At 41.6% G+C, this 21,778-nt stretch overlaps 2 protein-coding genes across 5 annotated transcripts; both read right to left on the reverse strand.

Moving 5' to 3' along the window:
- Positions 1-1,223: 1,223 nt before the first annotated feature.
- Positions 1,224-9,956, reverse strand: opn9 (opsin 9). 4 transcript variants are annotated; one of them, XM_050047431.1, is made up of 9 exons: positions 9,690-9,956; positions 8,512-8,609; positions 7,631-7,817; positions 6,880-7,030; positions 6,580-6,719; positions 4,559-4,697; positions 4,287-4,401; positions 2,275-2,355; positions 1,224-2,196 (listed from the first exon to the last, which is right to left on the reverse strand). In XM_050047431.1, exons 3-9 carry the CDS (start codon positions 7,749-7,751, stop codon positions 1,429-1,431), a joined length of 1,515 nt encoding a protein of 504 aa, XP_049903388.1. In that variant the 5' UTR covers positions 7,752-7,817; positions 8,512-8,609; positions 9,690-9,956; the 3' UTR covers positions 1,224-1,428. The 4 variants fall into 4 exon arrangements, with proteins under 4 accessions (XP_049903388.1, XP_049903390.1, XP_049903386.1 ...); XM_050047433.1 differs by lacking the exon at positions 8,512-8,609 and having other exon boundaries at positions 1,224-1,575; positions 1,659-2,196; positions 9,690-9,951; XM_050047429.1 differs by lacking the exon at positions 8,512-8,609 and having other exon boundaries at positions 9,690-9,955.
- A 2,564-nt stretch (positions 9,957-12,520) lies between these two features.
- Positions 12,521-19,219, reverse strand: gapdh (glyceraldehyde-3-phosphate dehydrogenase). Its single transcript, XM_050047479.1, has 12 exons — positions 19,109-19,219; positions 18,579-18,624; positions 16,791-16,890; positions 16,377-16,483; positions 15,745-15,835; positions 15,514-15,629; positions 15,333-15,414; positions 15,078-15,229; positions 14,903-14,981; positions 13,706-13,789; positions 13,006-13,103; positions 12,521-12,918 (listed from the first exon to the last, which is right to left on the reverse strand). Exons 2-12 carry the CDS (start codon positions 18,599-18,601, stop codon positions 12,849-12,851), a joined length of 1,002 nt encoding a protein of 333 aa, XP_049903436.1. The 5' UTR covers positions 18,602-18,624; positions 19,109-19,219; the 3' UTR covers positions 12,521-12,848.
- Positions 19,220-21,778: the final 2,559 nt, after the last annotated feature.

The raw sequence follows: 21,778 nt of genomic DNA on the forward strand, positions 1-21,778 counted from the left end.
TTTTGGGGAAAAAAACAGTTATTCAATTTCTGTCAGGGATAAGATGAGAAAGTCATCGCCAGCTTAACCCTTGACACAAAAAATATTGTAATGGTGAGTTGTTGTTTTTTTAGGATACTTAATTATGTGTTTTTTTCTCTGTCTATTCCAATGGATGAAGGATCTTATTACAGAAATCACCTAATAGGAAAAATGACAATAAACAAAACAAAACAATTTAAATTATTCATTTTTTATGAATGGATAACTCATGGGTCATTCTACGGAATCGGTGCCAGTAATCAGTCATAAAAAGCTTTAAACAATTAATAAATATGTAATTTTAAAAATATAACTTTGCTGTGTCTTTTGCCTGTAATATAACATCAAATTAAAGTCAAATGAATAATGTTTAAAATATTTAAAACAGCTTTATACTGATAAGAGTGAGGTTTTTGGCCTGTCCCTCGCTATAATAGTTTTACTTCAGCAGGTCTTTTAATTTGTAAAATGTGGGGGGAAAGTTGTTTTTTTCCATTTACATATTGTTTTATGTATGACCTTATTGTTAAACAATGTTTTTGGCATAAATATATACTATTTTTTTTAAATATATGTAAATTTATCTGTGTCCCCGGATTTCATGTCAACCCTGTTATCCTCACCAAAATACCCCTGTAAAATAATGGTACGCTTTACATATGTATTTTGCATTGTTATCATCATCACGACTCAAAATATCCTTAATTTCTGAAGTATCTCCAGGAAGCAGCACATTGAGGTGAATATTCTGTGTACATAATCAATAAAATGCACTAAAAGCTGATTGAATCACCAGCAAATCAGAAAAGTATTTGCCCTGTTCATTTTCCTGTGACGCTCAGATCCACCCTCCATTCCAATGGATGAAATTAGGTATCTTCTAATGACATTTTTCCAGAACAGATATCTGAACTAAAATACACACCTAATCATGTATTTTGGATTTTCTGTCTAATATCTGAAAGAAGACTTTGATCCCCCCTTCAGGACCTTCAGTGCTGGGCAGATACAGTAGCCTATGTTGCATATTCTGTAATCACTTTGTGTTAAATCAAATAATCCCACAGCAAACATGGCACCAGGCGGCATTCAAGTACGGGAAGCGTGTGAGTGGAGGACTCTGGGGGATTAATGGTGCGTTTGCGTTCCTTAGCAGGATAATTTAGCAACCACAACCAAAAAACAGGCCGGTGACGATTAGCTTTAACATCTTTATAGAAATGACAAGACAACAAGGAAAGAAAGTCAATTGTTTATCATACAAACATGTATCTATCTATCTGTCTATCTATCTATCTGTCTATCTATCTTGTTCTTGTCTTTCGTCCACAGATGCTGCAGTGTCTCCCTGTGTTGCCTTCAGTGTCTAAGGAGGAAAAGTCCAATGCACTGGCTCCTACTGACTTATCATTTGCCCAGGAGTCTGTTCCTCCTCCACTCCTGCTCCCTCAGTTCCTCTGTTTCTTTTGATTTCTTTTTTTCTTTCAACAGACAAGGACATGGGCTTGCAACTTTTCCTCTTCCAACTGTGGCAGTAGGAGAGGCTGATGGTCCCTTCAAGAGAGGAGAAAGAAAAAGAGACTCAACACTTGGACTATTTTTCCAAATTAAAGTGGCAGTTTGCTCTTGGTCCTTACGTTCACACGAGCTCCCCTTCCTCCCCTGCATTCGCCTCCTCTCTGCCTTCTCCTGGCCTAACACCATCACACAGACGTCATCCCTGAACTCCCTGTTCATGATCTGGTAGATTAAAGGGTTAATCATGCAGTGGGACTTGGCAAACATAGCAGGGATCAAGGTGACTACAGGTGGGAAACAGGAGAGTGGCTGAGGGCTCTTGGTCATTAGCTCAGCTTCACTGTCCAGGGTGGACCTGAGCAAGGCGTCACTCAGGTCGGTGATGGAGGCTGAATTCATGTTGCTCACATCACTCCACTTGTTATCAGGGCTGTAGGAGATTTGTCTGTAATATTCTGTAGCCGTCCAGTTGAGTAATGACGGGATGTCCAGGATGGTTGGAGCATTTGGAGAGCTGGGGGCCACACCAGTGGTCTCCTCCACCGCAGTCTGTAAAGATGCTTCTTGGTCATCTCTGGGAATGAGTGCAGACATCAGAGACACAGTGGCATAGGGCGTCCAGGCCATGAGGAAGCTGATGCACACCGCAGCAGCCATCTGAAATAAACACACCACTTTATTCCTCCTGCAGGAGGTGTATCAATGATTCTGAAAGTGATCCTCACTAAGGTTTACCTTTGCAAGTCTCAGGTCTTTGCTGGTGTGGCTGACAGAGGAGGACGGTATAGATGCCAGAGTGCGATTAGATCTGTAGACCTGAAGACAGAAGCAACAATTTAAGGGGCACTCAGGCTGGTATATTTTCAATCAACTGAAACTCTATTTTTGAATGTTATTGTGTGTAAGAGACTAACAGGAACAAAATCTTTTGAAGTTGGTCCAGTATTGAGCGAGAGCCCTGCAGCTGGCAGCAGCAAAATGGGCTGCAATGTGATCTTTCATGTCAATAGCTCACCATCTATAAGCGTCAACTAAAAGTGCTCAGACTGCTATGATAAGTGTATGACAACATTATGGAAAGGGTCCTACAGAGATTTGAAATATTTTTCTTTGCTTTTCCCTTGATCTGGTCGAACCAAGTCTCGCTTAAGGAGAAGTCTTCTCTGAAGTCTTCCAGTTGAGTTGTTGCAGGAAGACAACAGCAAATAGGCCTGGGGCTGTATTAACAAACATCCTGAGAATCCTCTCAGAGACCTCCTAACTTAACCTAAAAACTTTTAGTAAGGAGTCTTAGCTTAGGAGTGATTTTGGAAAGTTTTCAGAGCAACTCTGAGCAAGGAAGGGACAGAAACTTCGACCTTAGTGAGGAGGTGTAGTTGACCCTGTTGCTAGGTGAGATGCTTGCTTTTAACAGATGTGATTGGTTGTCAGAGACACGGCCCTTTTGTGAGCCTGCAAAGTGTGGACACCCAGTGGAAATGAAATGAACTGCTGACTGTAAAAGTGTTGTCATTGTTAGTGTGATCACTCTGATGATGGAAGGTTGAGACGGACTCAAGTCATCACTGCTGCAGTGTGGCATTTTTCCAGTTTTACAAATATCCTAGTATTGTGATCATTTTATTTCTGCCGTTATAGCGTTAGGTGGGAAATGTGTGCGTATCCCTAATGACATCAACCACACATATTATTCCAGCATGATTTTACCTGCAGCATTTCATTTACTCACTGCCATCCAGTGTTTGGCGAATATTTCTCCGACCTTTTTGTGTTTCCACCATTTTCTCCTCAGATTAAGAAACTGAATCTTAAACCTCTGAAAAGTCCATCTCCCTGCTCCTAACAGTTTATCACCTTAGGAGCTCTTTTGGGGTCTGAGTTGCTCTGTGAATAACCTGTATCTTTACAAGGACCTAGTCTTAACTTTAAGGGGAAATTATAAGAAAATATCACAATCTAAGAATTTATTTTGAATTTTGTCACTAGGAGCAGCTGTTAGTACTAGGAAGCTTTGTGAATACGGCCCCAGATCAAGTAAAAGGCCGGCTGCAGCCCTCCTGCTCAGTACTGGACAGATTTCAAATACTGTTGTCCCTGTTAGTCACTTAAGGCCAAGACACACCAAACCGGCATCTAAGAACTAGTGGCGACAAAGGCCGACTGTTGCATTGCCTCACATTGCCTGTGTCTTGGCTAAAAGTTGCATTTAACACATCACAAAGACTACAGCCAATGGCAAACTAACACGTATGTTCTGCGCCTGCGTGAGTGGAAATAATTCGCCACACCAGCAGGAAAGTTCAACAGCTAAAGAATAACGTTACCTAATATATCAAGTCCAGTCATTTGTTTGCTTTCCTTACTTCCATTTTTCTTCTCGTGATGGCATTTGTTTTAGTTCCTGTCAGCCCATTCACCCAAGTATCCCTGCATACTTGTAAAGAAATTAGCAATCCATAAAATGACCACAAAAGAACTGACACACACTGTGACATCTGGGTCAGCAGGTCATTTTCTCACTTTGGTACTCCCCTGTACCCCTGAGGAAGTAGTGCTTACAGTGCATTACTGTCTGCTTTTGTGTCTTTCTCAATTGTATCACTAGGGGGTGCCAGAGGTGCAGTTTTCTCATTCATTTAAAGTGGCTTTAAAGGAGTGTCTGACACATTAAAACAAAAATAATTGCAGAATACACACACAGCTCCCAGACCCTCCATTTAGTGTCACAAAGCAGCAGTTGTCCTCACCGTCAGCAGGATGGCCACATATGAAGTGATGATGGTGAGTGTAGGAAACCCGAAGCATAACACCAGGATGAGGAAAATATAGATTCGGTCATTTAGAGACGACCTCATTCTCCACCTTGAAACAGTGACACAGGCAGACTGGTTATCGCTGACATGGTTGTCTGCAAGTGCACAAAGAATACAAACCAGAGAATACACAGGTGTCTGCAGACTTTAGTGCATGTGAACAGAAGGGAATAGAGCAGCACTGTAATCGAAATCAGAGAGACTACCAGTTGATGGTGCAGCTGGTCCCATAAGGTTCTGGTCCGTAGCTTCCAAAGCCAAACGCAGGCAGCAGAGCCCAGAACAGTGTGTAAACCCACACCAGCGCTATGGACAGAGACACATGGCGCCTCTCAATCCATTGACCTAGAGAGCCAAGAAGCATGAAACCACTTAATGAACTTATATGAGTAGTGTGTCCATGTGTAGGCATAATGGGCACTTAACATCATGGGAAGTCTTGACATTTCACTTTACCATTTTCTTGAAACATCAGCAGGTTTAAGTGACCTTTAGTCTTATACAAGCAATCATCAATCAATGGGTGACCTTTAAAGGAGCAGTGTGTAAAATTTAAAGGGGTTTAGTAGCATCTAGCTGTGAAGATTGCAGATTGCAATCAGCTGAAACTTCTCCCGGTTAGAATTCCTTCAGTGTTCTTTCTTCAGGAGGTTTTTACGTGGGGCCAGATTATCCGCAGAGGTCTTTCCTCTCCAGAACAAACAGACCAGGTGATTAAAACTGGTCAAAGCACTGAATATTCACTGAATCTTCAACACTGTATGGCTCGTTAGAGTTAGGTAGCTAGCCCGGCACATGCTAATATGTCCATCCATCCATTTATATCCATTTATCTGGGGTTGGGTCATGGGGGCAGCAACACTTTCCAGCTCCTCCTGGGGGACCCTAAGGTGCTCCCAAACCAGAAGAGATATGTAATCCTTCCAGCGTGTTCTGGGTCTACTTTGGGGCCTCCTACCAGTGGGACACCTCTAACAGGAGGTGCCCAGGAGGCATCCTGATCCATCCTGACCACCTTAACTTACCCCTTTCTACTCCAAGCTCCCTCCGGATGTCCGAGCCCCTCAACATATCTCTAAGGCTGATCCCAGCAACCCCATGGCAGAAACTCATTTCAGCCGTTTGTATCCGCGATCTCAATCTTTCGGTCACTACCCAGAGCTCATGACCATAGGTGAGGGTTGGGACGTAGATGGACCAGTAAATCGAAAGCTTTGCCTTCTGGCTCAGTTCCCTCTTCACCACAACGGTCCAGTGCAGCAGCCGCATCACTGCAGACACTGCACCAAACCGGTGATCCATCTCACGCTCTATTCTACCACTCTACCACTTATTTACTCTTGAACAAGACCCCTTCGCTTGAGACAGTTACTCTCTACCAACCCAGAGGGGGCAATCAGCCGTTGTCCGGCAGAGTACTATGGCCTCTACCATGCCAACGTTCAGACATTTACTGGGAGCCAAATTATTCACAGAGGTCTCTTCCTCTCCAAAACAAAGAGACCCAGTGATTTAAACTGGTGAAAACACTGAATAACATAGTTTCAAGTTTAAAAAAATGTGTTTTCTGACGCTCTCGATGCAGAGGGGCTACTAACTACAGTGGCTAAGGCGAAAATGCGACAAGGACTGGCCCTATCTAGAGCCAGTGTTTGGTTTGTCCATTCTAGTCTACTGTAGAAACATGGCAGTGCAACGTGGCGGACTCTGTGGATAAGGCTTGCTCCCTATATAGATATAACTTGCTCATTCTAAGGTAACAAAAACACAATGATTCTCATTTTCAGGTGACACACTAAAGAAAACATTTATTATATTACGTTCCATTTCTGCCAATATATCCCCCTAAACTGTACACACAGGGCCCTTAATGAACTTAGTGTGACTATTTCAGCAGCGTGCTCATGTGCAAGGCATAATGAGCCTCAACCTCAAGGGAAGTCTTTACATTTCACTTAATCCTTTTCTTAAAACATCAGCAGGTTTAACTGACCTTTAGTGTTACATAAGCAATCATCAATCAATGAACGGCCTTTAAAACTCTTTACATCAATACATTTACACAAGAAGAGGAGGGTCCTGTACAGGCTGGAATCAGTATGTTGTGTAAGTGAGGTTTGTGTAAAAACCTGTGTGGCAAAAAATGCTCAAATTTATTCAGGAAGAGTCAGATGGATTTAGAGTGTAGTCATAAATAAGTGGATTATAAGAAAGATCTCAGACTTGCCATATCTTAAGCAGCAGATCTTCAGGCACCGGTCCAGAGAGATGAGACAGGTGGTGAGCAGAGAGCCGATGCCAAACACAAAGCCCTGAGCGCCGTACCAAAGGCACCCTGTCTCCCCAAACACCCAGGCGTGGCACAGGCTGAAAGAGGCAGAGACGGGCTTTAGTCTCCCTGCTTAATGGATTATCACCTTCTGTCTCAATGTCTGCTGGTTTAGATGTTGTCTGTGTTACACTCACAGTGTCATCACCCTGGATTCATGGCTGTCTACTTATTGGTTGGAAACAAAATCTCCAATACCTGGAAATGATGAAAAACGGCGCCCCAAAGAGGCTGAAGCCAAAATCACAGAAGGCCAGGTTGATGGTCATGAGCTCTGGTGGTCTGAGCTTCTTTCTCTTCCTGGAGTAGACTAACAACACTGTGCCATTCCCCAGGACAGATACAACACCTGGAGCAAGAGTAATATAAGAAGTCACTTTAAGTTTGCTCTTTAAATTAGATATGTTGAGCATAATTGCACAATGTGAGGTAGAGCAGAGGGAGTCAGGGTGGATCAATCCACGACAATTCATCAATACAACAGCAACTGCTCTGCAGCCACCCAAACACTCACGCTGCTCCACAGACAAGCCAATTAACTCAAACAGAGCCCAACACAAATTAACCAATGTGACTGAAAGAGTGGAGCACCTGTCCATCTGCAGTTTCATCGATTTGCTGTGCAAACCAAACGGCGAGGGTTTTGTTTTGTATTCAGACGGTCTGAACTTTTTTCTTTAATGAGACAGTTTTTAAATTTGTATTTTGTGTTGATTTGTAATATGTCAGTCAAACAGCACACATAAACTCTGAGTTGACACAAAACGTCTTTTATAGTCAGTTGAACACAAATTTTCCAATTAAAATGTCACTTTACAGTTAACCCCCAAAACCAAAAATGCATTCAGTACATACAGTAAATTCTACATCCATCAAGCTTAAGAGAACAAGACACAAAAACAAATCTGAGATGAACACACTGATGACAGTGTCCTCTGAAAGTGCTCACATGTGAAGGTAAGAAAGACAGCGACGGCCAGGTCTGCAGAGGGGGACAGCTGGGAGAGGAACAGAGGGTGGATGGACGAGGGGAGAAACCAGGAGCCCCTCTGTGAACCACTCTCTCCCATGGATGAACTGCACTGACCCCCGGCAGCATACAGAGAAGAGGCAGCGCCCGCAGCTTCAAAGAGACACTGACGGCACAAAGACAGAGAGGAAGGTAATTTTCTGAGACACTATGACGACTACAACATGGAATTAGCAGCATGTGGAACTAACATTTTCTCATGAGGAGGGTCATGCAGCACAGGTATTAGTATACAAGCAGCTATGTTTTGATCTCTGCATGGTTCCAGCCGAAGATGTTCACTCAACTTTAAAGGTCCGGTGTGTGGGATGTAGGGGAATTTTTTTCATTACCTTTGAGTGAGACGTTTATATCTATATCCTCCTGAGACCCAAACTTTATTTTGCTATGCATTTTTAATTTCTCCTAGCTATTTGGGATCAGTAGGAAATGATAAATTTAAAAAAAAAAAAAAACACCACCACCACCAATAATCAAGTCCCAGTGTACTCAAATGAGACAATAGTAAAGTCCCAGTGTCACTTTTACTAAAATTGGTCAAATTAGTTGCCACATCAAACTACAAACGTATTAATAATAAATTAACAAGTTTCAACCATTAAATGTGATCAGGTTCTGGACCTTGTCCACATCTGTGTCGGGATCAGCTGCAGGCTGACTTGGCAGAGATGGCTGCCATCTTGTTTCTACATGGATGAGTGGATTGTGGTCTTACTACCACTAAAAACATAGCACAAAAGTGTCCAGGAACGAAGACAACAGGCCTACTTAAGCAGAATGAAGTATTAAGTCCAGTAAACCCAAAATGTGATGTCTTCATATGAGGACACAGGGTCTCAGGAGGATATAGGGAGCGGCTCCTCATCCATGGAGATCACCATGATGCACCGCCATGTTTCTGCAGCAGCCCAGAACAGAGAAACCAAACTCGGGTCATTTGCATTTTTGCATCACCCACCGTAATTAGCAGCCCCCCATGACAAGAGTGTCAGAAAAATACAGATTTTTTTTAATGTGAAACTGCTTCACTCAATGTTTTGGAGACGAAAATCTCCTGAACAATGATTACTGAAGGAATTTTAACCCAAAAAAGTTTCAACTGGTTGCAATTTACAATTCTCTCCACTAGATGCCACTAAATCCCCTAAATCCTACACACTGCTCCTTTAATGTGCAGACAATAAATACAGTAGAACAGCAGCTCCTTTTAAACATGCAGCTTAAGAGAACAAGGGGCTCATAAATCACGATAGTGAGAGGCAGTAGCATATTTTACAGTGCAGAGCTTTAGGTTTCAACTATTACTCATATTACAAATCAGGTTTTTCTATCACAGCTTACTGACCCTGCACAGCATGCAAGCTCTCATCTCCTTGTGTTCAATATCACCCAGCTTCCTGAGAAGTGTTACTCCTCATAAAGCATTATAGATTAGTAAATGATGACAACAATAGTTGACAATTACATAGAAGATTAATGTAATAAATGCAGATCAACATCAACATCATTTGCAGCTTTATTGTACAGATTTTCATTAATTGTTTACATTTTAGGATTATCCTGATAAAAGTGGGAATCAGAGAGGTGTCTGTTTATGTAAAGCAATGCCAGCTACTAAGTATCCTATTTAAATGAAATAAAAAAGAGTAACTGCAACAGCTATTTTGATGACCCTGTGTAAACAGGTAAAATCCACGACTCTTTTCTCAGTCATTTGTCCCTGCAGGGATTTAATATGTCTCCCAGCAGGCAGTCAATCGAGTCTCAAGAGGTCAAAAGGTAAACTCAGGAATTTAAAAAAACAGAATGAGCACAGCCATATCAACAGACCAAACAGGGGTCTCCTGATATCATCAAAATTCCTCCAAGCTGGATTCTTCTCCAAATATTTTTCTCTTCTCTGCCCTACTCTGTCTTTATGCTAACACACACCTGCAGGAAAACATGTTGAATTCACATCAAAACAAGCCTCACTCACCTTCCTCTTGTCTGCTCGTCAGTCCCTTCCTGTGTGCTCTCAGCTGGCCTTTATAGCAAAGATCTTCTCTTTTTTCATATCATCTTAATTTAAACCCTCTCTCTGTAAATCCATGTGGCATTTCTCTGGAGAGCTAGAGAAAAAAAAATCACTGTTGACAATCTGGCTTAGAAATGATCAGCGAGAGGCACGCAAACTGAGAAACAGTGTGTGTGTGTGCATGTGTGTGTGTGAGTGACAGAGGGAGAGACAGAGAGAGGGTGGGGGGTATTTAAGAGACTTTAACTGCTGTCCCGCCTTGTATCTCCTCTCCAGCCGACAACTGAATCCATATTATCCGCGTGAATACATTTGAATACACTGCAGGCATCTCTGTGAAAGATGATGTTTGGGAGTAATAGGAACCATCACACACATGTTGTCAGCTCATCAGGTGTTAGTGGACGAACTGTGGCTTTAATTTTAAAGATGAAAGTGAGTTTAGAGTCAGAAAATACTTATTTCTGTGTAGATCAAATGAGCTTTGGTATCTGATTTTCCTCTTGACTTTAACTGAATTAAATAGACCTTTTTTTTGGGCAGGGACAGAGGATCTTAAGGGGAGTTAGCAGGTCAGTGGTAGATGCTAAATAGAAGCAATAGTCATCTGAAAACTGGAACCTAAAAATTAATTTAAGATGCATCTCAGCACTGTCTGTCGAGTTTTTCTAGTCATATACGTAATAAATATTGTGTTTTGGTTAGGTGCCTATTAAAACTTTTAAAGGTTTAGAGTGTATAAGTGCTCAGAACATTATGATGAGAGTATATGATGGACATTCCCATGCACTGTCAAGTCTCATGAGTTGCTGCAGTATTTTTTGGGGTTGATACCATTTGTTACACAGCTTTGGTGCCAAATTTAAGCATTGTTTTTACCACTCGAGAATTGATAACAGCAGTCCAAAATCCCTCCAAAACACCACCACTGCATATGCACAAAACAAGGCCCGAAAGAGGCTTACGTCACTTCCCACGCAAAAGTTGTGCCCTATAAAAACACATTTGATGGGAGAACCTTTAAACCATGCTCACAGACATTTTGGAGATGGGAAATTGGCAACACAGATAGTAAGGTGGAAGCCTCAGCACACACCATTCTTTTGTTCATACAAACATTCTTACTGTAGTATGGATCCTACGCATTGTTTTATAAATGAGACCCCAGGACCTCGAGGAAAACCACAGTAAAATCCATTTAATGATTTGGTATCAGAGGTTTTTGCCATTTGGAGATTTTCTGTAAGAATTGCATTTTTCACAGATTCGATGGCGAGCACTTGCGTTCTGAAAACTGACGATAAACCACCTTTTTTTTTGTCAATATACCTATGAAAGCTACACATACTCTGGATGCCCGGGGTCTCTAGTTTGTGGTTGTAAAGTTTCACAAGGCTCTGATTATCCTGAAGGTCTCAATAGGTAATTTTATACGGTAATATCCGTTTCCAAGTCACTCACTACAATGAAATGGCTCCTATGAGGGCTAACATCATCACACATGAATAAAACTAGGCTCACTGAATCAATGAGAATCTGAGCTTTCCAGTCAAACCCAATTTGTGTATTTCCAACACTTTTAAGGAGCCACCAGTATGCAGAAATATTTCAATATAATAGGTGAAAATACATTTATACTGCATGCAAAAAACTTGATCTGACAGTTTTTGCTGCGACGTCATGAACAACCCAACACTTTAGAACTGTACAGATCAAAAAAATCTCTATTTTAAGGAAAATTTAAAGGTGGGTTTGTTAAATAAAAATATTTGAAACACCACTAAACTTTCTATATGCTTTTCCTCTTGTTGAGCATATTCCTGCGTGTATGGATGTGGTGTTATATATACAATAAGTCCTCTTTTAAAAGGTCCAGTGTGTGGGGTTTACAAGCATCTATTGGCAGAAATGGAAAAATATTAATAAATGTTTTCATTTTCAAATCTTTTACCTTTAGAATTTGTCTTTTAAATTCTCTGTAAATTTTTGTCTTGTTTGTCTATTAACTTTATTATTTATAGACTCCTTTATTCCATTGAACCCCTTTGCATATATTTTATTTCTGATTTTTATTTATTATTCATCCATTTTTGTCTCACCATTTTACCTACATGTTACAGTATGGGCAGTAAGGCAAACTGTTCAAACAAATTGCTGGGGACATCCACTTTCTCGTCCACCATCTTAGTTCTCCTACACATTTAGCACATGGGAGAAGTGTCTCCTCTGCAACCTCACCACTAGATGCCACTAAATCCTACACACTGGATCTTTAAAGTCAATCAGTGGCGCTCATGTCTTGATATTTAGCAGCTCACAGGGATATAAACACGTGATCAACACAGACAGACTGGTGAGAAGAATAACTTTGCATACAATCATCTGCCGGCATAATTCATATAGCTTGATACTGAACCATCATAGTGTGCTATTGTCAGGTTGTGTCAGCCTTGCAGCAGAATTTACAGAGAGAGCAGCTATTGAACATGAGGGAAAAATAGAGAGAAAATTAGGATAGATCCCACGGCCTTTTTATAAATCTATGTAGTGACCCAAGAGTCGACTTGAGCAGAAATGATCACCACAGTTCCACCTACTAAAGAATCCATGCAATTAAGAGCTGCCGGTGTATTCCCACAGGAGGAAAATAATGAGGATAGCTACCTCAGGGTTTTTTGCCAAAGTCACTGACCTACATAAGAATCCATCCACCGATATCAGCTTTAACCCCAGTGGAGCAGTTTTGATATAGATTTGTATTGTGCAGTGACAACAGAAAAAGGATGGCGTGATTCTCACAAACAGAGGACTTTATTTAACGACTGTCTGCAATACTTCAGCACTACAGACAGGCAAAGACTCTCACACCTCCACTCCATCTCACACAAGAACAGAACAGGGAATTTTAACAAATACAAAAAAGTAATTGGTCACCAATTGAAATTTTTTTCGTTTGCTCTCTGTGGGACCTTTCCTCAGGCATCTGATGAGGGTCGACTATTTGAAGGAACCAGGCAGAGTCATAAATGACACAACCTCTTATTGTTCATGTATAACTCAGGCGTCAGGAGAATGTGGGTGATGTGGCATAGTGCAGTGACGAGCGGCTGGCTGGTTGCTTTACTCCTTGGAGGCCATGTGGGCCATCAGGTCGCAGACACGGTTACTGTATCCGAACTCGTTGTCATACCTGGTTCAGAGGCAAGAAAAAGGAGTCAACATGCATCACTGGGAACAGATCTTTGGAAATGATAGGCGATACATGCTGAATGCGTACCATGAGACCAGCTTGACAAAGTTGTCGTTGAGGGCAATGCCAGCACCAGCATCAAAGATGGAGGAGTGGGTGTCACCATTGAAGTCTGTGGAGACAACCTGCAAGAGAGTGGAGAGGACGCCTCATAAACAAGAATACTGATGGACAAACGCTTTTTAAAGAAATGGCATACTGTGCAAGATTTTCCTTTAAAAAAAAAAACTACATATAGTCTCATATAAAGTAATCCCTCTCAATCATCTTAAACAGTACACTAGAAGTGTGTGGTGGTGTATTTATCTGCAGAGACCCTCTGCCTGCATTTTCTCTAATTTCCTCCTTCCTATGCCGTGTTTGGGACATTCCTGGGCACAGCACTAGGTGAGGTCGGGACATAAAAAAGGGAGTGACCAGGTGCCATAATGTAAGTAGCACGCATCCAAGATAAAGCTACAAAACAGCAGACACAACACCAAAAAAAAAAAAAAGCAAATATGGCGAGGCAAAATGCCCAGCACTTTCACTGGCAATATCGTTCACAGTATCTGACAAATCCTGCATAGCATCTCTTCAAAAATGTGTTACAGGGCACCCACTAGCTCACCTGATGGAGCAGGCACCCAGTGTACAAAGGCTGTGTCCTGGCTGCAGCGGCCGCAGGTTTGATCCGAACTCACGGCCCTTTGCTGCATGTCATTACCACCCCCCCCCCCCNACATACCTGGTGTTCTGTGTATCCCAGAACGCCCTTCATGGGTCCATCAGCTGCGGCCTTCACAACCTTCTTGATGTCGTCGTATTTGGCCTGTTGAGAAAAATACATTGAATTATTATTTCTGCTATTTTTTTATTACTATAGTATTATTATTTTATTGTTATGTAAATACTCACTAAGATAATTAAAAAAGGACAAGTCTGGTGTTAGTCCAAAATTATGGTCTACAAATTCCATGATAAATCTCTCAATACTTTCTGTCTGTAAACTTTGAGCCTATTGCTCCTACTGAAGACATTCATTTTAATAAATAAATTAATTAAATAAGGTCAAAAATATATACGCAAAACAAAACAGGCGATTTACCACTGACAGACATGACGCAGCATACATAGACTCAGACAGAGGAATGGAAATAAGTAAAGGTGCAGGTCGATGTGGTGCATAAATCCTTGTTAAGAGTGATGCCAAACATGTATGCAAAATTGAAAAATATATAATATATTACATAAATGAGAAAGAAATAAAGTGAAAAATGGATAAGCGAGTTACAAAAAAAAAAAAGTAAAATAAAAGACGCTGACAGATGTTTGGCAGACGTGCGTTTAAAAGGGGCCTTAGTGGAAAATATATAACTAATCTTATTCTGAAACAGCTGTGTTGCACATATGTTATGTTATGTCATGTCATAGCACTTTAAAAGTATCTTAGTCATATTTTTATTGTAATTATTTCTAGTCTTTATGTTCTTGTGTGTTGCAGTACTTTAATTTTTATTCCTCTTAATGTGTTTAATGTTTTATGGCTGCACAAAAAATCCACAGCAAATTTCTTGTGAGTGAAAAACTACTTGGTAATAAAACCTTTTCTGATTCCAATATAAATTTCATTTCTAGGAAAGGCAAATATTTTGAGCAAATGGTTCCATTTGTTGGCGACTATTTTCAGCCTTGGATTAATACACATTTTGTGTGTTAGTTAGCGAACAGCAGGACAGGGTAAGTGGAATTAAGTCATTACCATCGACAAAAAATACTGTAGTTTACACAGGAAATATTTAATTAATTATTAATAATAATAAATTGCAGTTTTTGGTCTTTTCATGAAATGTGTACAAAGTGAGAAAAACATCAAATGTTACCAGACTTACAATAAAAATTATTCATTAAATTTTGTAAATGCATCTAGTTTGTGGTCACTCACGGGTTTCTCCAGACGGACTGTCAGGTCAACCACGGACACGTTGGGGGTGGGGACACGGAAGGCCATGCCGGTCAGCTTGCTGTAAAATACAGTAAAGGTCACAAACTAGACTCACTGGATTTATTGCGAGTCATTCAGTAACATAGTATACAATGATAAAGTTCCTGGCACTGACCCGTTGAGCTCAGGGATGACCTTGCCGACAGCTTTGGCAGCACCAGTAGAAGCGGGGATGATGTTCTGGCTGGCACCACGGCCGTCCCTCCACAGCTTACCTGAGGGACCGTCCACGGTCTTCTGGGTGGCAGTGATGGCATGAACTGTGCTCTGATGGACAAAGACACAGAGAGGAGGAGGATTGAATATGGCTTCAGCCCCCTCTCTAACTTTGTGGTGTTTTGTAAATCTGGTTTTAGTGTTTATTCCTCACCATCAGACCCTCAATGATGCCGTAGTTGTCATGGATGACCTTGGCCAGAGGGGCCAGGCAGTTGGTTGTGCAGGAAGCGTTGCTATGGAGAGGCAAAGTAACAGCATTGGTTAACGGAGGATTTTCAACATAAAAGCACCAGCTAAACATTTTTGTATGATAAAGATCCACCTAAACTTACCTGACAACCTGGAGGGACTTGTCGTACTTCTCGTGGTTGACGCCCATGACGAACATGGGAGCATCAGCGCTGGGTGCAGAGATGATGACTCTCTTGGCACCACCCTTCAAGTGAGCCTGCAGTGTGTTATGAAAATTTTTAATCTATGTCCTCTTTGGGCCAATTGCATATTACATGTCTCTCTTTTTTTTTTTAAAATAAGCACACAAGAGCTTGGACTGAGATACGTACAGAGGCCTTCTCAATGGTGGTGAACACACCAGTGGACTCCACAACGTACTGGGCACCAGCATCACCCCATTTGATGTTAGCGGGGTCCCTCCTAATAAAGAGGAAGAGAGAAAAGGAGTCATTCACAATACGTGCTGCATGTTTTTTGTTAATGTGTGAAATTTAATAAACTGAAATGTTTTTTACATTAAAAGTAAGTAAACATTAAAATCCATGGCATTCTGGAAACTTGTCTTTTTAACCTAAATTATTTTTCAAACCTGAATGGAGAACGCAGGATAAATATCTAAGAACCCAGGGGGATGCAATTAATGAGAAATGGACTAAATGTGTAAGTGTATGTCTCAAATGTTAGACCTGACCTTGTGTGAATACGTATCGGAAACAAACTGCAGCGTAACCATTACTGCTCCACTGTCCCTGTCTGTGTATATTTTAATCCAGTATCTTATTTTAAAGAACAAATCAATTTATTTCCTTGTCTACATATTTCTACCTTTAATTTTGTTTGTTTTGTTTTTTAAGGGGGATTTGTTTCACGCTCAAAAGGTCATTTTCATGTGGTTGTGAATTTTTTATGTATGTTCATTTTGTGATTATAAACCACAAGAAAAAAAAAAGTGTGAACTCACTCGTGGAAAACAGAGATTTTCTGTCCATCGATGACCAGCTTGTCACCCTCAATCTTGACCTCACCCTTGAAGCGGCCATGGGTTGAGTCATACTTGAACATGTAGACCTAAAGAGGAAACATGAAGGTGAGATGAGGAGGGAGACAATTTGATGAAAAATATCAGCAACTGCAAAAATGTAGCCAGTGTACATAGACCCAAAATCAATTTGCCAAATGAATGCACTCTCCTCACCTGGATGGAAATGACATGTACAAATATTTTGCTCATTTTAAATTCAGCATACTCATCATTGCTTTCATCTTTCACAGATTTTTAATAGCTTTCCCGAGCTTCAAAAATAATTGAAAAAGCCACAAACTATCACCTAAAGTTCGTTAATGGTGGTAATTTTAGGCAACCCTCCTCCCTTACCATGTACTCCAGGTCGATGAAAGGGTCATTGATCGCCACAATCTCCACCTTCTTGGAATGGAAGGCAGCACGGGTCACCAGACGACCGATGCGGCCGAATCTGCAAAGCAAACAGTGTTGTTTCTTAGTCTGGCCTCTAGATGGTGCTGTGACACCATGTAACCCTGACCAAAGTCACTGGATAATGTGATCGCTCATGTCTCAGATTTACAGTGAGATGAAGCTCCAGGTTGAAATAATCTCTGAAAATCAGTCATAAATAAGTTAAATTGTGTTTCTGACATGGAGTTCAACCAAAGCATGGTCTACTTCACACCACTGTTGTAGCTTTGTTCCTTTGTGTGGGACACAAAGTCTCCAGGTGACCTGAAACCATAGCTGAAGAAAGGGCAGGGTTCAGGAGGAGGGGCAGAGGAGTGTGTGTGTGTGTGTGTGTGTGTGTGTGTGTGTTGCACAGCCAACTCTCTCCTCTCTGGGGGCTAAAGTTGAAATGAACCTCTAATGTGGTAATCCTGGTGACGGCAGTGCACTGTTTGATCAGCAGCTGAGTTACTTTTTAACCGTGGGTCCAAAATCCTGGCAACAGATACACTCTGTCCTCAGACACTGGGGGTGGGGAGACAGAGGACGACGAGCAGAGAGATAATGAAACAGATAGGGAGGACTTTAACGTCACATTATGTGCGATCAATAACATTTAAGTTACGCAGGTCCTCTTCCACTTGTTGCAGTCAGAACAACATCCCCTGTTGAATGACCGTCAAGCTGAAGTCCCTGTCCAGGCTGTTATCTGCTGAGGTCAACGTTCACAGGAAAACATGAGAACGGCCGGGTGACTGGTCATAGGTGTGTGAATGTGCGTCTGTGCATGTTCATTACAAAACACTGGTCTTCCTCAGCTGCTGTCTGGTGTCACAGTGAACTAAACTGCAGAAGAAACTACAGTTTGGGCTCATTTAATCATTCGAAGAAGACTGAGAAACAGATTTTATAAGGGAGGTATTGCTCCATACTGAGGGCCATAAAGGCTGCAGATTCTTCTGAAGTATCCCAGCTTCCAAACACACTTTTTTATTCATAAAATACTAATATCAGCACTCATCGTTACCTATTTTTTCCAAAATAATTCAGTTATTCACTCATATCCTACTGGACTGAACATCTTCCCTGCCCTGGTTATGTGTCTACATTCGCATTTAGATACAGAGGTGCTTGTTTGTGGAATTGAAGGGGACATATTGTCCCGTCATCTGTGCAATTTAAAAACGGTTTCTTTTGTCGTAGCCTTGCATTTAGCTTTTTTTAGTAAAGATCTTTTTTGGAGGTTTAAGTCTTTACGCACAAACAAACACAATTTAAGATGCATAGACAGTGCATTTTAAAGTTGAACCAAGGCCGCCATTACAGATAATCACTGTTAAATGCACACCTAGATTTGTGGGGTGCAGGGAACATGCCCCTCTCAATGGATATGACCCCTCCCAAGTAAACTCCTGAAAGCAGCATGGGACTTTAGTTTGACTATTACATCATAAATTGGTGCAGAAAAGGCTCAAATGGTGCTTTAAGTCACCAGAATGCAGAAAATTAAGTGTTTGATGCTCAAGTTTTTCTGGCAGAGGACTCCCCAAGCCTCCATTTCACAAGTCCACCCACCCCAGTGTTGAAACAAAACCTACACCCCTGGTAAATGAGTGCACAGATGAGAGGGGTGTGGCATTGTGAGTAGGGGGTGCAGAGAGCACACGGTGTTGCTTATTTGGTAATCGGCTGAAAATGAGCTCTTACCCATTGATTCCAACTTTCACCATGTTGCCTGTGTTGTCTTAGTCCTCTGGAGGGAGAAATGAGGGCAGAAGACAGGAAGAGGGAGAATAACGCATCCCGTTAAACACTGATAAACCAACATTTATGATGCCATATATTAGCCTGCACTTAATGACAGACAGTTTGCAAGATTGGGCGTTGAGATAAGCAAAGAGGTTTAATGCAAACGTTTCCACTGATTCCACTGATAAGCTATCTGTGACCACAGTCCAACTAAAGGCCAGAGTAAATCTGCAGCTACAGACCAGAACTTTCCCAGCAGGTGTACAAACTGAATGTGTGACCTGAAAATCAGCTTTGCATCTTCAGAAGCAGCAATAATTACATTTAAAACAAAAGTATAAAGCAATTTGTTTAAAGTATATGATCAAATTAAGTCCAATCAAGCTCGTTCAGACTGTCCCCAGGTGATCTAAACTGAGTGGTGCAGCCTGTTGCTGAGCTCCCTGAGCCCCTCTGGCTGAAATCACTGAGTAATATAAGGCATTTACCGTTTGTGAGAAGCCTCAGTCTGTCTCGCGACTCCAGGTGTGAGTGAGGAAGAGCAAAGTTTAGCTGCGTGGTTTTATGATTGACCGAGTTTAAAGCCACGCCCCCCTCAATGGCCAGTGCTCCTCGCCCCGCCCCTTCTGAATGTCAAGGTCGTCAGCCTGCACAGAGACATGCAAGCTGGCCTCTGCAGCTTCAAACACTCTAGAAACTTCTCTCTCTTCATCCCATTTCTGCTGATAATTGTGGGAACAAAAAGCTGTGGCATACTTTTGTTTAGTTTGACATCACTTAAGCAGATCCAGCATCATGAAGCCTTCCCTGTGTTCCCACTTCCCCCGTCTGGATATAGATACTCAGATATTAAAGGCCTCGGATAGTGGACTGAAAAAAGAGAGGGGTCCCTCGCTGACCTTCTCAGTGAATACAGCCACACGGAGACACAGAAAGAGCGGACAGGGGATCAAATCTCTGTCTTCCAGACTGTGACATTTAATGTCCAAAGACCATGACCCTTTCACACTCTGCAGCCACACTTCTGCCCCTGACTCTCCATCTCCTCAGCAGGACTTTAGTTAGTCAGCATGAACACAGGATCATTACGCATGTGCAAAGGAGGCATCTTCAGTCTGAGTTCATGTCAGGTTATTTAAAAATGACAGAATCTGAATGCAAAAAAAAGAAAGAGGCAGTCTGAATCTGAATTAAACCGCTACACTTAAAGTCTTGGCGATGTGTTTGTTTTGCTGCAAAATTAAATTTCCTTTCTAATATCCATTGTAGACAGAATACGACAGGGTCTGGACATGTCAGAGCTCGTTTTGACTCCTTTGTCCAGCAGCAGAGTTGGCATTTGAAAAGAAAGCACTCCGGAGGACAATATAAATATGTTAAATCTGAAGAATGAGGGTGTCAGTTTAAACCAGGAGGCCATTCAAGTTGAATCCTGTAGGAAGATTCTCCCTGGCTGCACACTGAGGCCTCACCCGTGGGCAGTCATGACAGAGAATTGAAACCTTACCCACAGCATAGCATCACTGCACACACCGGACATGCAACACATTACAAATCTAACTGGACCAAAGATAACAATCAGTAACGTGCATTTTCCACCTCAGCAGATTATGTGCATCTATTATAACACATATTGCAGCAGGCTAACAGAAATGTAGCTCTGCACCTACTGGACAGTGCCGGTGTGTTTTATGGCTACGGTCCAGTTGTCCAAGCATAGCTGAACTACCACAACCCCAGAGTGGATGCCAGTCTTGGCCTCTGCTTTGCAGCTTAAGGTCAAAGAGGGGAAGTAAAGGTCAGGCTAAGATTAGACGCTGGCCAGCTAATCAACACTCGATCCATTTTATACTCTCGGTACTGTAAATGCTGCCTCACACAGATCACATGTTCTTTCTATCATGACAGCCAAACTCTGCAGCAGCAGAGAGGAGTGCGAGCAGTCATGGAATAAAATATCATTGGAACTGATCATTTTGTCCGGCAGCAGGGTCACCGGAAGTTGAAAAATGAACAAACAAAAGGAAATCAATTACATGTGTAATTACGACACCATTTTAACAAACTCAGCAGCATTTCAGTAAATTCTGTATTCTTTATTCAAGTTAGTTTAATCAGGAAGTGCACTAACAACATGTATGGGTTGCAGTTTGGTGATCTCTGCACAGTCACAGGCATGTCTTCATATAAAATGGCCGCTCTTTCACTAGATTTTTACAACTTGTGTCTTGTTCAGTCCAGAACAAAGTCCAGAGGGCGACTGTGTGGGGGGGAGAAACAAATAAACACATAATGGAGTGAGACTGCCATCTAGTGATGCAATGGAAACACCTGTCTACTTAAATGAATACTTCACCCACAAAATGGCCATTTGGAAATCAGCTGTGCCATGTTACCTTGAATTAGTGAATAAAACTTCCTCTTGAATGCCTCTACAGATAACGGCAAACATATTGATTTATTGATTGATTGGAGACCATGTTTAACAACAGCAAAACTCCAACAAAACATTTGTTTCAACACATGCGGTATAATCCAAGTCTCTTTTGTCCAGTCGTGTGGTCAGTTCTTCCCAAACACATGCATTTTCACAAAACAAAAACACCCTCAGGTAGATGTATTGTTCTTTTTGGAGTCTTACCAGTGAGCTCACCACTGTCTGGATCCCAGCGTGGGGCAGTAGCCCTCGCTACACTTAATGCTAGAAGGGTTATTCTGCTAAACCAGAAATCCCCTGACACGCCACCATTGAGACACTGGGTTAGAGACCGATTGATATTGAGCTTAGAGAGGATCAGATATTCACTTAGGGGCAAAACTGACCTGTTCTCAAGGATTTGGGATCCCTAGAAAGCCTACTTAGTGAATGCTGCCTTTTAACTCCTCGTAACCTTGTTTAAATCCATATATTATTTTGTTCTCCTATAGTTTTGTGCTTGAATGTCTGCACCATTGTATGACAATTATGATATATGGCCCTGAAAGTGTTTCTGTGTTATGTTCTGAATCATCTTGAAGATACTAAACGCCATCAGAAACGAAGGTCTGTAGGAGAAATAAACCACTAGAAATACATGGAGATCCAAGGAAGTGGGGTTGGATCGGACACACTGTACTGACCAATGTAACCAGAGAGTCTAACATGGAACTAACAAGGA

Source organism: Epinephelus moara, chromosome 6, assembly GCF_006386435.1.
Source record: "Epinephelus moara isolate mb chromosome 6, YSFRI_EMoa_1.0, whole genome shotgun sequence".
Lineage (NCBI taxonomy): Eukaryota > Metazoa > Chordata > Actinopteri > Perciformes > Serranidae > Epinephelus > Epinephelus moara.

Coding starts and splice junctions, on each gene's coding strand:
- gapdh (XM_050047479.1), bottom strand. CDS start 18,601: ATGGTGAAAGTTGGAATCAATGG. Junction 16,484..16,790: donor TCATCGACCTGGAGTACATG/GTAAGGGAGGAG, acceptor TTTCCTCTTTAG/GTCTACATGTTCAAGTATGA. Junction 15,630..15,744: donor CCACCATTGAGAAGGCCTCT/GTACGTATCTCA, acceptor AACACACTGCAG/GCTCACTTGAAGGGTGGTGC.
- opn9 (XM_050047431.1), bottom strand. CDS start 7,751: ATGGGAGAGAGTGGTTCACAGAGGGGCTCCTGGTTTCTCCCCTCGTCC. Junction 7,031..7,630: donor TGTCTTTCTTACCTTCACAT/GTGAGCACTTTC, acceptor CTCTTGCTCCAG/GTGTTGTATCTGTCCTGGGG. Junction 6,720..6,879: donor CCGTTTTTCATCATTTCCAG/GTATTGGAGATT, acceptor TGCCTCTTTCAG/CCTGTGCCACGCCTGGGTGT.